Source organism: Oncorhynchus mykiss, chromosome 16 (assembly GCF_057628025.1).
Source record: "Oncorhynchus mykiss isolate SJ-2025 chromosome 16, ASM5762802v1, whole genome shotgun sequence".
NCBI classification, from domain to species: domain Eukaryota; kingdom Metazoa; phylum Chordata; class Actinopteri; order Salmoniformes; family Salmonidae; genus Oncorhynchus; species Oncorhynchus mykiss.
Window position 1 is genome coordinate 43,709,907 of NC_143037.1, and position 12,367 is coordinate 43,722,273.

At 45.3% G+C, this 12,367-nt stretch overlaps 1 protein-coding gene across 8 annotated transcripts in view; it reads left to right on the forward strand.

Annotated features, from left to right (window-relative positions):
* The window catches only part of LOC110491982 (formin-like protein 3), a 52,138-nt gene that overhangs the window by 25,375 nt on the left and 14,396 nt on the right, over nucleotides 1-12,367 (forward strand). For 4 of the 8 annotated variants that reach the window (XM_036946895.2, XM_036946894.2, XM_036946897.2 and 1 more), the window contains exons 2-8: nucleotides 2,051-2,134; nucleotides 2,383-2,540; nucleotides 4,833-4,916; nucleotides 5,453-5,599; nucleotides 9,131-9,239; nucleotides 9,531-9,607; nucleotides 10,428-10,521. In XM_036946895.2, coding sequence (XP_036802790.2) covers nucleotides 2,051-2,134; nucleotides 2,383-2,540; nucleotides 4,833-4,916; nucleotides 5,453-5,599; nucleotides 9,131-9,239; nucleotides 9,531-9,607; nucleotides 10,428-10,521 — 753 coding nt within the window. The remainder of the gene's footprint in view (nucleotides 1-2,050; nucleotides 2,135-2,382; nucleotides 2,541-4,832; nucleotides 4,917-5,452; nucleotides 5,600-9,130; nucleotides 9,240-9,530; nucleotides 9,608-10,427; nucleotides 10,522-12,367) is intronic. The other 4 variants (XM_090202792.1, XM_036946898.2, XM_090202794.1 and 1 more) reach the window with 1 other exon arrangement.

A 12,367-nucleotide genomic window follows, 5' to 3' on the forward strand; every position in this document is an offset into this window, starting at 1 on the left:
CAAATAATTGTTCATTTTTAGAGGCTTTCAAGAAAGATTTTTTTCCCCCCTCAGGCAGGCAGCTTTGCATTCTGTTATTTGTCATTTATTTTCAGAAAGTTTAACGAGTACTCTGTAGACTTTCAAAGGATCAGTGATTATAGTTGCGGTTTCTGTCCGTGTGGTTTTAAACAAAGCCGGCAAATGTAGAGTCAAGCTGAGTCGCTATGTGATTTTTCGGCTTCAGATCGTGTGTTTAGGAGCAGCGTCTTTATCGAAGTCTGACTCCCAGCAGACATCGGAGTCAAGAGTCAACAACACCCTCGGCAGTAGCCTGGAAATCCAGTCTGTATGCGGCTCCATTTCACGTTCAGTCAGGATTTCCAGGCTACTCCAGCAATACTGCACAGTAAAGAAGCAATGTGCCACAGTCCTCATCCAGCCTCTCAGACAGCCAGTCCAACATGATTCATGCTGCACACGTGCTGCTGATGGAAAGATCCAATCACCCCACTGCATTGTGGAAAATAAATAAAAATACACTTTATATGTGATATTCCACTGCTGTGAATCATTGTAGCGATAGGAATAGCATAGGAAAGTCCATGGGGGCATGATCCCTCACCACATGCTGTGGTTTATTGGTGGTTTATTGGTACTTTTCATCTTGTACACATTCACAGCTAAAAGCTGAATTGCTTACTACTAATGGTTGAATGGTTCAGAGGATCATGAGGGGTCCGGGTGGGGATCTCTTCACGCTCAGTTAGTGTAGCTCTTTCTCAATGAGCCTTTCTGCAATTCCTCACATCCCATCTCCCAGCCTCCTTCTCAACCACGTTGGAGGTCTCTCACCTCAGACTTTCTTTAAAGGAGGTGGCGAGGAGTAAGGAAAGATGAACGAGGAAAGATGAATTGAGAAAGAGCCTGTGTGTGCTAGGAGGTGAGGGCAGGGGTCAGTTGTAGCTGAGGGTCACAGGTCAAGCTGACAGGCAGTTTGTGGTGTGTGTGTGTGTGTGTCTGTGTGTGTATGTATTGGTGCGTGTGCATATGTGTGGTTTGGCTGTGGGGCTCCGTCTACGTGGGATGTAAAATGAGGGGCCCTGAGTCTGAGCAGGACTGTGAAAACAGAGCAAAACCTTCATGGTCTCTTCAAAGAGAAATGCTGAGGCGATCAGTTACACATGACCGGGTGGCGAGGAGAGGAGCTAGCTGTAACTAACAGCCTCGTATTGTTGCACTTCCTGGTGTTGAAGAGATTTCAGAGTTGACCACTGACCTCTGTTTATGGTCTCATGACTCATGGTAGGAAGTCTTTACCCCGAGGCAGAGGCCCATGTCATGGAACGAACACACACACGCGTCTGTGTTATACTGTATGGTGTGTGTTAACGCTCACGACGGTGGAGTAGAGACATAAAATGGGATAGTTGTCAAACAACAAATTAGCGCAATCATGCTAAATGTCTTAATTTGAGCCCCAGCAGTAAAACATTTGGCCGTTGCCTGTGGGCTGTTCTCCTCTCTCATGTTGTGTGGTGTTAAGTGTTTTTATGGCCGGATAAGTGATAGCAATAAGATAGTAAGTAGCAAGTAATAATAGCCATTTCCTTTCTGTTTTAGAGAGAGGCTGTAGCTACTAGCTAGCCGGTGGTTAAAAAGTGCAGTGTAGTCACTCCTGAAAGATTCAGACGCTTATTACCAACCGCAGAGAACGGGTGCTTCCCAAATGGAACCCTATTCCCTATTTAGTGCACTACTTTTGGGGCTCTGTCAAAAGTAGTGCGCTAAATAGGGAAAAGGGTGCCATTTGGGGTGCAGAGGAGGGTTTTGGATGAGCTCATGCAACAGGATGCTACAAGTCAAGACAGGAAGTGAAGTCATAGGCCCCATAAAAACACCAAATTGGCCTCTAAAAACACAACATACTTGACGCAGGATCATCAGCCCTGAAACTGCCATGAAATGATCAATTATGATGAAATGATTAATGAATGACTCAACAAAGATGCGTGCTCTGATATTTGCACTGGGGTGTGTCTGATGAGATCTTGTCTGTCTTGTGTTTCAGAATTCCATGAACCTTCCTCCCGACAAAGCCAGGCTCCTCAGACAGTATGACAATGACAAGAAATGGGACCTCATCTGCGACCAGGTAAACTCCTTTAAATACCACGACACATGTAGGCTACTGCAAGCAAACAATCCCACAGCTACACCTCTACAAACCCGCAGCACATCTAGTCTGTTCGAACACCAAAAGCTGTGAAGCAATGTTGATAGATTTGATCGAAAAAAACATTTTGTTGCAGTGTAGGTTTAGTCTTTTCTCCGTAATGGTTGGAACCCTATTATGTTACACTGCTCACTCTGTCCACCCTCTTCCCCCGTGTGTTATATTAGGAACGGTTTCAAGTGAAGAATCCTCCTCACACCTACATCTCCAAGCTCCGGGGCTACTTAGACCCAGGAGTCACACGCAAGAAGTTCCGAAGGCGGGTCCAGGAATCCACTAAAGTTCTGAGGGAACTGGAGATCTCGCTGCGGACCAATCACATAGGGTGACGATCTATTCTCATCCCTCCCCTTTCTTCTCTTATGTCAACCAATGAGACTCAGAGTACTGGAAAGCCCCAATATTACTGTCCCTTCTCACATGACGTTTGCAGGAATTGATGTGTCTTCTACGAATACCACACTGTAACGTTACCCCTGGAGCGGGGCACAGCTACAAGAATAATGGCTACTGTGGAAGTGAAAGGCCGGTGGGAAATCAACTCCCTTATTATTTCCCCCTACAACAACCAATTCCATTATCGCCCCTTTAAGAATGAGCCTATTTTTCTCCCCTTTAAGAGAGAAAGATCCTTTCTGTGCTCTTCCTCTTTCGCTTCCTGTCCTAGGGACCAACATCTTGTTTTCCTGATGCCCAGATCATTCCCTATTGTTCTGTCCTGCCACCCTCCCCAGCCTGCTTTACTTCATAGTGGAGTCTTCCTCTTCACAATGCACAGATGGTAGTCATTGTATTGTAACGCTAGGAAAGGAATGGTCCACTCCCCCGTAACATAGCAGTGAGCAGGAAGCTTAGTTGTGTACGCCAGAGGGACAGTAAGCATGGCCTACCAACGATGAACCCTGGGAAAACAAACAAACAAATATGCACACACACATAACATTTGTTCAAACCTCTATTCAGCCCTTCCTTCCTCACTATCATCCTCAAATGTCTCATAGATGTCACACAGATACTTACTGTAACTCTGACGGAAGTGCGTCAGAGATGTCCCCCCCCCGCCCTTTAAATCAAACTCAAATATACTCTCGCATTCAAAACAGTTCTTTGTGATTTTTCATTGTAATTCAGGGCATACCTCCAATAATAACTCCTATAATAGTCTGTGTTCTAGTGTCTTTCCAGAAAGACACACGGGCAGGAAAAGACCGAGGCTATTTTGAGACAGAGGCTTTGGTTTGGTTGGTAAATTCAGTGGAACAGAGCCCTGTTTATTGTGTCCGAATCCTGGCCCTCTCCGACGTGTTATTCCTCAGATTGCCAAGACAATCTGAAATAGCATCTGGTTGGACAGGAAAAGAAGGGGGAGAGAGAGGGGGGGGGGCTGGTAGACAGGAAACCGATGATCAGGCGCGCCTCCCCCACCTCCCTTCTTCTTCTCCCTCCGCCCCAATCTCACTGCTTCTCACCATTTCCTCTCTTTCTCTGCTCACCTTTCTCTTCCTCACACTGGGGCCTTTCTCCCACCTATCCACTTTACCTTTGACTATCCAGAGTCTTGTGTTACCAAACAGTAACACAAGTATCCTCCCTAACGTGCTTCTACACCTGCATTGCTTGCTGTTTGGGGTTTTAGGCTGGGTTTCTGTACAGCACTTTGAGATATCAGCTGATGTAAGAAGGGCTATATAAATACATTTGATTTGATTTAACCAGCATATTGGGGATATTTTGGAACCTTTACCCCAATTCCACTCCCTTGCATTTTACTAAGGGGGAAGCAGGGGTTTTGGGACTAAGAGGGAAAGGAAGACTGAGGGCTTGGTTGTTCAATCCGTATCGCTGATGTTCAGCGCTATAGCGAGAATGAAATTGAAAGGCAATGTTCCCGCGTTTGCGGAGACCGCATTCACGATAAACGTTCAATAAACGGCTCAATCGGAGATGACCTTTCAACTGAAATCACGCTGTGGCGGATTGAATCGAGCCCCCTGTCAGGGACTCCAACTTGAGTCCAGTCTCCACGCTCTCTCTTAGCCATACCATATGCCTTCCACATTCTTTCTATCATCGCAATGGGAATTCATTTGTTTGGACTTTCTCCCCCCCTCCAGAGAACTAGAGTTAAATAGAGAAGAAATCTGAAGACTTGCTCACTCGCGTTTACTTTCCGTTGCTGCCTTGCCAAGTCTTTTCTCTCTCCATCAGGGGTGTAGTGGGGGTGTAGGGGACCCCATTCTGAGCAGACTTTAGTCTACAAGATGTAGACTCAAATATGTTGGCTTTTGCAGCTCTTAGGAATGTGTGTAGCTTGTGTGTTCAGGTTTCAGTCTGCCCCTTTCCTTGTCTCTCTCTCTCTCTCTCTCTCCTGCCTTTCTGTACCTCTATTAGGGCTATTATCTTTTTCCATGTATCATAACATAGGGCCAGGAGTTTTTCCAGAGCATGTGAACTCACCAGGAAAAACTATGGAGTACTGCCCAGAGTTTTTCCCTGTTCAGGTCATGTGGGGAAAAGTCCTGGCCCTACTTAGGGATGATCCATGACTAGCATATAAGGGTGTTAGCCCTTGAATATTCTGCCCTGCTAACCCCTCTCTGTGTCCCATGTCACCCAGGTGGGTCCGGGAGTTCCTCAACGATGAAAACAGAGGTCTGGATATCCTGGTGGAGTACCTCTCATTTGCACAGTGTGCCGTCATGTGAGTACACACACCCTAAGCTTAGCACATCTCTTCAGAAGAGACTAGAGGTAGTTCGCCACCCAACCAGATTGGTACCGGATCCCAGAAGTGTTCATCCCAACAGACAGGAGCTAAGGTCACACTGTATGTGAAAAGGGGCAATAGCAAACTGGATAGATTCCTTATGGCATTGTGTTCCTTTGAATGTGCCTGAATGTGCTTGTCTGCCTCATATGCCGCGTACTTGGCAGACTGAATGAGTGGTTCGACTTGATTGGGAACCATGTGTCTGTGTGGTTATATCGCCATGCTGGCACATTATGGACCGGGCCTGGATGGGAATGACTGAGCCCGTCAACTCTGTGTTGCACTAAGCTTGACTGTGCAGCCTTTTACTGTGCAGTTTGTCTCTATAACATAACCTTTGACCTTTTACCGAGCTGCATTTCTAACCTAATCTACCTCGACCTCTGTCTGTCCATCATCTATGTCTATCCATCTGTCTACCTGTCTGTCCATCCGTCCGTCGGCCTGTCTGTCTGTCCGTGGCCCAGGTTGAATTTTGAGGGTCTGGATAATGGGGAGGAGGGCTCCCTGGACAAGGCTACTTCCTGGAGTAGGTCTATAGAGGATCTACACCAGAGTGGCGCTCAGCCTTTCTGCAACACGCTGGTCCGCTCGGCGCGCCAGTCTGTGCTCCGGTACGTATCGTCTGCTACCCCGTTGCTGCTGCTGTCGCTGCTGTTACTGTGCCTCGCTCATCTAACCCCCTGGCCTTGACGTATGTTAGCATGTTAGCATGTCAGGTAGCAATCCAAACATATGTTAGCATGTCAGCCAGTTGTTTGCTATGATGATGATGATGATGCCATGATGTAGAGCGGTCTGGGTCTGGAGAGGATAGATGAAGAGACTCCTGACCTCACTGCAGGGGTTTGTGGGTTAAACGATCTGCAGGGATAGGGACAGAGACGGAGACAGAGAGGTGGTTTCTGACCCCTGCACTGTGTGTTTCCTTCCATGTTTGATCTTCTTCCTCGTTCCAGATGTGTTCCACTGTCCTGACCTGTCTAGCTCCAGGTGGGCCTCCTGCCCTGTGATTCTCCATCTAGTGAGCTTTTCACACACAGAGAGAGAAAACACAGAGGGAGAAAACACAGAGAGGGAAAACACAGAGGGAGAAAACACAGAGAGGGAGAAAACACAGAGAGGGAAAACACAGAGGGAGAAAACACAGAGGGAGAAAACACAGAGGGAGAAAACACAGAGGGAGAAAACACAGAGGGAGAAAACACAGAGGGAGAAAACACAGAGGGAGAAAACACAGAGGGAGAAAACACAGAGGGAGAAAACACAGAGGGAGAAAACACAGAGGGAGAAAACACAGAGGGAGAAAACACAGAGGGAGAAAACACAGAGGGAGAAAACACAGAGGGAGAAAACACAGAGGGAGAAAACACAGAGGGAGAAAACACAGAGGGGGAAAACACAGAGGGGGAAAACACAGAGAGGGAAAACACAGAGAGAGAGAGAACACAGAGAGAGAAAACAGAGTGATAGGAAAAAGAAAGATATAAATGTACCACGAAGCATAAACATAAATCATTTTGAGATTAGAATAGTTTTAGTCAGGGCCTCCCGAGTGGCGCATCACATTTCTAGCTGTGCCACTAGAGATTCTGGGTTAGAGTCCGGGCTCTGACGCAGCCGGCCGCGACCGGGAGACCCATGGGGCGGCACACAATTCGCACAGCGTCGTCCGGATTAGGCTGGTAGGGATATCCTTGTTCCATCGCGCACTAGCGACTCCTGCCAGCGCAGTGCCTGCTGACATGGTCGCCAGGTGTACGGTGTTTCCTCCGACACATTGGTGCAGCTGGCTTCCGGGTTAAGTGGGCATTGTGGCTTGGCTGGGTTGTGTTTCGGAGGACGCAAGGCTCTTGACCTTCGCCTCTCCCGAGTCCGTACTGGAGTTGCAGCGATGAGACAAGACTGTAACCACCAATTGGATACCACAAAATTGGGGAGAAAAAGGGGTATAAAAATGTAAAATAATTAATATATATATTTTTTGTTGTTGTCAACGGACAACCCTATTTACATGTCTGTTGGTTTACTACAGGAAGAAATGCTTGAGAAACTTATGACTCAGTTTTCAAAAAAGACAAAAAGTAAGACGAGCAGAAAACACAGACACACGAAAACATGAAACAGAGACCGAGAGATAAGAGGATGTGGAGGAGAGACTGTTCTGTAACTAGCAGACCTCAGTCTGGGGACAAACGGATGTCATGCAAGAAACCTACGGCTTCACCTCGTCCCAGAATGCATCATTCTGTAACCACATGGGCCTTCTCTGGTCTCTTTCCCCGCCTGATCTCTCTTTGACACACTTTAAGCTAGGGGCATGGAACACAAACCCTGCAGTCACATGAATGTCAGATACTGTACAACATTTCTTGCTCTCATAAATCAAGATGTCACAAAAAAGCACACAACATGAACACACAATGGCTCTGATGATTTAGATCAGCCAAGTGAAGTGGAATCAAAAGCTGCTAAGGATGAAGTGGACTCAAGTTGTTTTTGTTGTGGTTGTATGTGAACATTGAATAAAATATGTACAAATGGGAAGAAAAAGTATGTGACCCCTTTCAAATGACCTGGATTTCTGCATCAATTGGTCATAAAATTGTATCTGATCTTCATCTAAGTCACAACAATAGACAAACACAGTTTGCTTAAACTAATAACAGACAAACAATTATAATTTTTCATGTCTTTATTGAACATACTGTGTAAACATTCTCAGGGCAGGTTGGAAAAATTATGTGAACCCTTGGATTTAATAACAGGTTGACCCTCCTTTGGCAGCAATAACTTCAACCAAACCTTTTCTGTAGTTGCGGATCAGACCTGCACAACGGTGAGGAGGAATTTTGGACCATTCCTCTTTACAAAACTGTTTCAGTTCCACAATATTCTTGGGATGTCTGGTGTGAACCGCTCTCGAGGTCATGCGACAGCATCTCAAATCGGGTTGAGGTCAGGCCTGACTGGGCCACTCCTGAAGGCATTCGGTTGTTGATTTACTTCTGTCTTTTGGGTTGTTGTCCTGTTGCATCACCTAACTTCTGTTGAGCTTCAATTGGCGGACATATAGCCTTACATTCTCCTGCAAAATGTCTTGATAAACTTGGGAATTCATTTTTCCGATGATAGCAAGCTGTCCAGGCCCTGAGGCAGAAAAGCAGCTCCAAACCATGATGTTCCCACCACCATACTTTACAGTTTCGATGAGGTTTTGATGTTGGTGTTCTGTGCCTTTCTCCACACATAGTGTTGTGTGTTCCTTCCAAACAACTCAACTTTAGTTTCATTTGTCCACAGAATATTTTGCCAGTAGCGCTGTGGAACATCCAGGTGCTCTTTTGCAAACTTCAGACGTGCAGCAATGTTTTTTTTGGACAGCAGTGGCTTCTTCCGTGGTGTCCTCCCATGAACACCATTCTTGTTTAGTGTTTAACATATCGTAGACTTGTCAACAGAGAGGTTAGCATCTTCCAGAGATTTCTGTAAGTCTTTAGCTGACACTCTAGGATTCTTCTTAACCTCATTGAGCATTCTGCGCTGTGCTCCTTCAGTCATCTTTGCAGGACGGCCACTACGAGGGAGAGTAGCAACAGTGCTGACATTTCTCCATTTATAGACAATCTTACCATGGACTGACTTTTAGAGATACTTTTGTAACCCTTTCCAGCTTTATGCAAGGCAATAATTCTTAATCTTAGGTCTTCTGAGATCTCTTTTGTTCGAGGCATGGTTCACATCAGGCAATGCTTCTTGTGATTAGCAAACTCACATTTTGTGAGTGTTTTTTTAATGGGGCAAGGCAGCTCTAACCAAAATCTCCAAACTAAATCTCATTGATTCGACTCCAGGTTAGTTGACTCCTGACTCCAACTAGCTTTTGGAGAAGTCATTAGCCTAGGGGTTCGCATACTTCTCCCAACCTACTGTGAATATATCATTTAAACATTCAATATAAACAAGAAAAATACAATCATTTGTGTGTTATTACTTTAAGCAGACTGTGTTTGTCTATTGCTGTGACTTAGATGAAGATCAGATCTGATTTGTAGGTTAAATTTATGCAGAAATCCAGGTAATTCCAAAGGGTTCACATACTTTTTCTTGCCACTGTAGTTGTTGACCTTTGCCCTCTGTTGCAGCTATGGCACAGCACCTAACAGCAAAACCATCAAGAACTCAAGACTCGTGAGCCAGAAGGACGACGTGCACGTTTGCATCATGTGCTTGCGAGCCATAATGAACTACCAGGTACTGACTGGGGATATCCACTATCAAAGCCACCCCCATGTTACCAATAATACACAGAGCAACCTTAAACACCCATTGTTCTCTCTAGTGGCATTAGGGCAGAAACGGTAAAGCATAAATGCAGACAAATATTTTTTTTAAAGATGTCAAGAGTCTCTTGCAGATGTTTCCTGTATAAGCCACAGTAAAAGTGAATCTAGGCAGTGTTCTTGAATCTATGCACTGGCAGCATTCAGACTCTTTTGCTTCTCTTTGACCACATCCTGTTCTATCGTTACCTTCTCTCTCCAGTATGGCTTCAACCTGGTAATGTCCCATGCACACGCAGTCAACGAAATTGCCCTAAGTCTGAACAATAAGAACTCAAGGTAAGCTAATCTCAGGCTCTATTTAGAAGCTGTTACTTCACACTTCCAGTAACTCTAGGTTGATTTTGATTTGAGGTGCAACAGTGTGCAGGTATCTATCATCAGTTCAAGTTCAGGCCCTAGCCCTGCCTCCACCACCTCTGCAGCTTGAGAGATTTAAGGGTGGGTCAGGGTGTGGGTCAGACAATAGAGGAACATTTGATCAGCCTGTTCATATGATACGCTCCCATCGGCTTCTCTCGGATGTTGGGAATGAGAACCATACATCCAGCCTGGTAAAGGCATGGTTTACCGTCTATCCCAAATGGCGCCCTATTCCCTATTTAGTGCACTAATTTTGAGTAGGGCCCCGGTCAAAAGTAGTGCACTACGAAGGGAATAGGGAGCCATGGCGTAGGGACTAGGGTGCCATTTTGGATGAAGGCCTGTTATAGATGCAGTGTGCTAGAGGAATGTTTGGGATTACAGTGTTAAAGCGTGGGAGCTGATCACTTCCTAATGACCTCCTTTCAGTTGAAGCGTTGACAAGCCCCTCGCTCCGGCTCCTCTGTGGGTGTTAAACCTCAAAGTAGAGAATTATGGATTTCAGCTGGGCTATGCATTTATTTAGTGCTTTAGGTTATCTAACGGCTGACTACATTTTGCACCGATGAAAAGAATACGGCTGATATTTAACGAAGTATATTATCAAATGCCGTTATAACAACGTCATAGTGAGTTGGATTTGAACCACGTACAGGTCGAGCCATGGATTACCAGAGTCGTAATGCGTTGTTATATAGACGTTGTGTCTATGAACATGCGTATTCTGTCTTGACAGGACAAAAGCCCTGGTGCTGGAGCTGCTGGCTGCGGTGTGTCTGGTTAGAGGAGGCCATGAGATCATACTCTCTGCATTCGACAACTTCAAAGAGGTGACGTATTACTTTCGTATAACCTCAGTATTCGCCTACTGTAGGCAGAATTCACCGTTTTGCTTTCTTCCAAATACTTGGAACGCTTGAGTGGGCACGATAAAACCAACAGAATAATCCCAAAAGTGCAAGCCCTGCCCATCTGGCTCTTCGGGCAGGCTCAATGAAATGCTCAAAGTATCTGAAAGAAAATGAATACTATTTGAACCCTGGTAGGCCTGTTAGGCAAAGCCCAGAACCATGCTATGTCTGGGGCTATTCATCTCATTAAGCCACCAGATGTGAGGCAACCGTGATAAGGATCAATTTCCCAGTGGGAGTGAGTGGATCACAAAGGTTTGCTTAGCCTCTCAGTTTCTAGCCTGTAGAGTCAGTCGTCTTAACGCCGGAATCAGCCGATTGCTCTGCGCAATCTGCAGAGCACCACAGAACCCCATAGAGCAGTACTCCTATCAGCCACCCAGTCACAGCAATGTGTGAACCAACCAACGACTCTGTGGTGGGATTTCAAAATGCAATCATAGTGACAGCTGAGTGTTTACTGAAACGTTATAGCTAAGATGTTCCGCCACCCGTTTTGGGTTGTCTCTCAAATGGCATCCTATTCCCTATATAGTGCACTACTTTTGAGCAGGGCCGCCTCTGGTCACTATATAGGGAATAGGATGCCATTTGAGACGCAGCTCTGGTTTATAGCCATATTTGTGCAGCAATTAAGTATAAATCACAAAACAACAACTCTAGGCTAAAGAATGCTGATATGGAATGAGGGGTTGGATTTTGTTCTGTATTTAAATCAGATGTTTTTAAGTTGGGAAATCAGTTTGTTTTCTTTGTCTCCAGTGTGTGTGTGTGTGTGTGGGAGTCTGGCGAGATCTCTATCCCTATGCCTTATTTTTACTCTGTTCCCTTCCCAAGAATTCCAATAATTAGGAGGGCTTTTCATTGCAGATGGAGTGTGTTGACCTCTGCTTACACCCATAGCCTTGGCCATGGGTCACGATCAGTGAATGCTCCTCAGAGGAGGAACCGGAGGACTGTCCTCCTCAGTGAATTTCATAAAAATACAAATATTGAAACATTCAAAAGTTATATGTTTTATATAAAACTATACTAAATATATTCACGTCACCATATAAATGATTAAAGCACATTGTTTTGCAATGAAGGTCTACAGTAGCCTCAACAGCACTCTGTAGGGTAGCACCATGGTGTAGCCGGAGGACAGCTAGCTTCCGTCCTCCTCTGGGTACACTGAAGTCAATACGAAACCTAGGAGTCTCATGGTTGTCACCCCCTTCCATAGACTTACACAGTAGTTATCACAACTTCCAGAGGACGTCCTCCAACCTATCAGAGCTCTTGCAGCATGAACTGACTTTGTCCACACAATCAAAGGATCAGAGAATGAATGTAGTACTGAAATCATAAGCTACAGCCAGCTAGCACTGCAGTGTATGAAACGTGGTGAGTAGTTTGAGTCAAAGAGAGAGAGAGACAATAATTTAACAGTTGAGCAAATTCATTTCTTTAAAAATTAAGGAGAAGATGGAGAGAGTGAGTGAGAGAGAAATGTATGAGGGGTGAGGGGGGCAAATTGATTGGTTGTATTTTTTGAAACTTTCACTTTTTGCTAGTAATTGCAGCTAGCTAGTTTAGCCTACTCAAACACCCAGCTCAAACAGAGGGATGCTATGTTAGCTAGCTGGCTATGGCTATCCAACACTAGAACACTGGAACTCTTCGAAGTCAAGATGTTCTTAATTTATTGTCACCGGGGCCAGCCTCTGTAACTGCTAAACTTCTTTCAGTCTGTACACTGTACTGCATGATTGTAGCGGGTTTA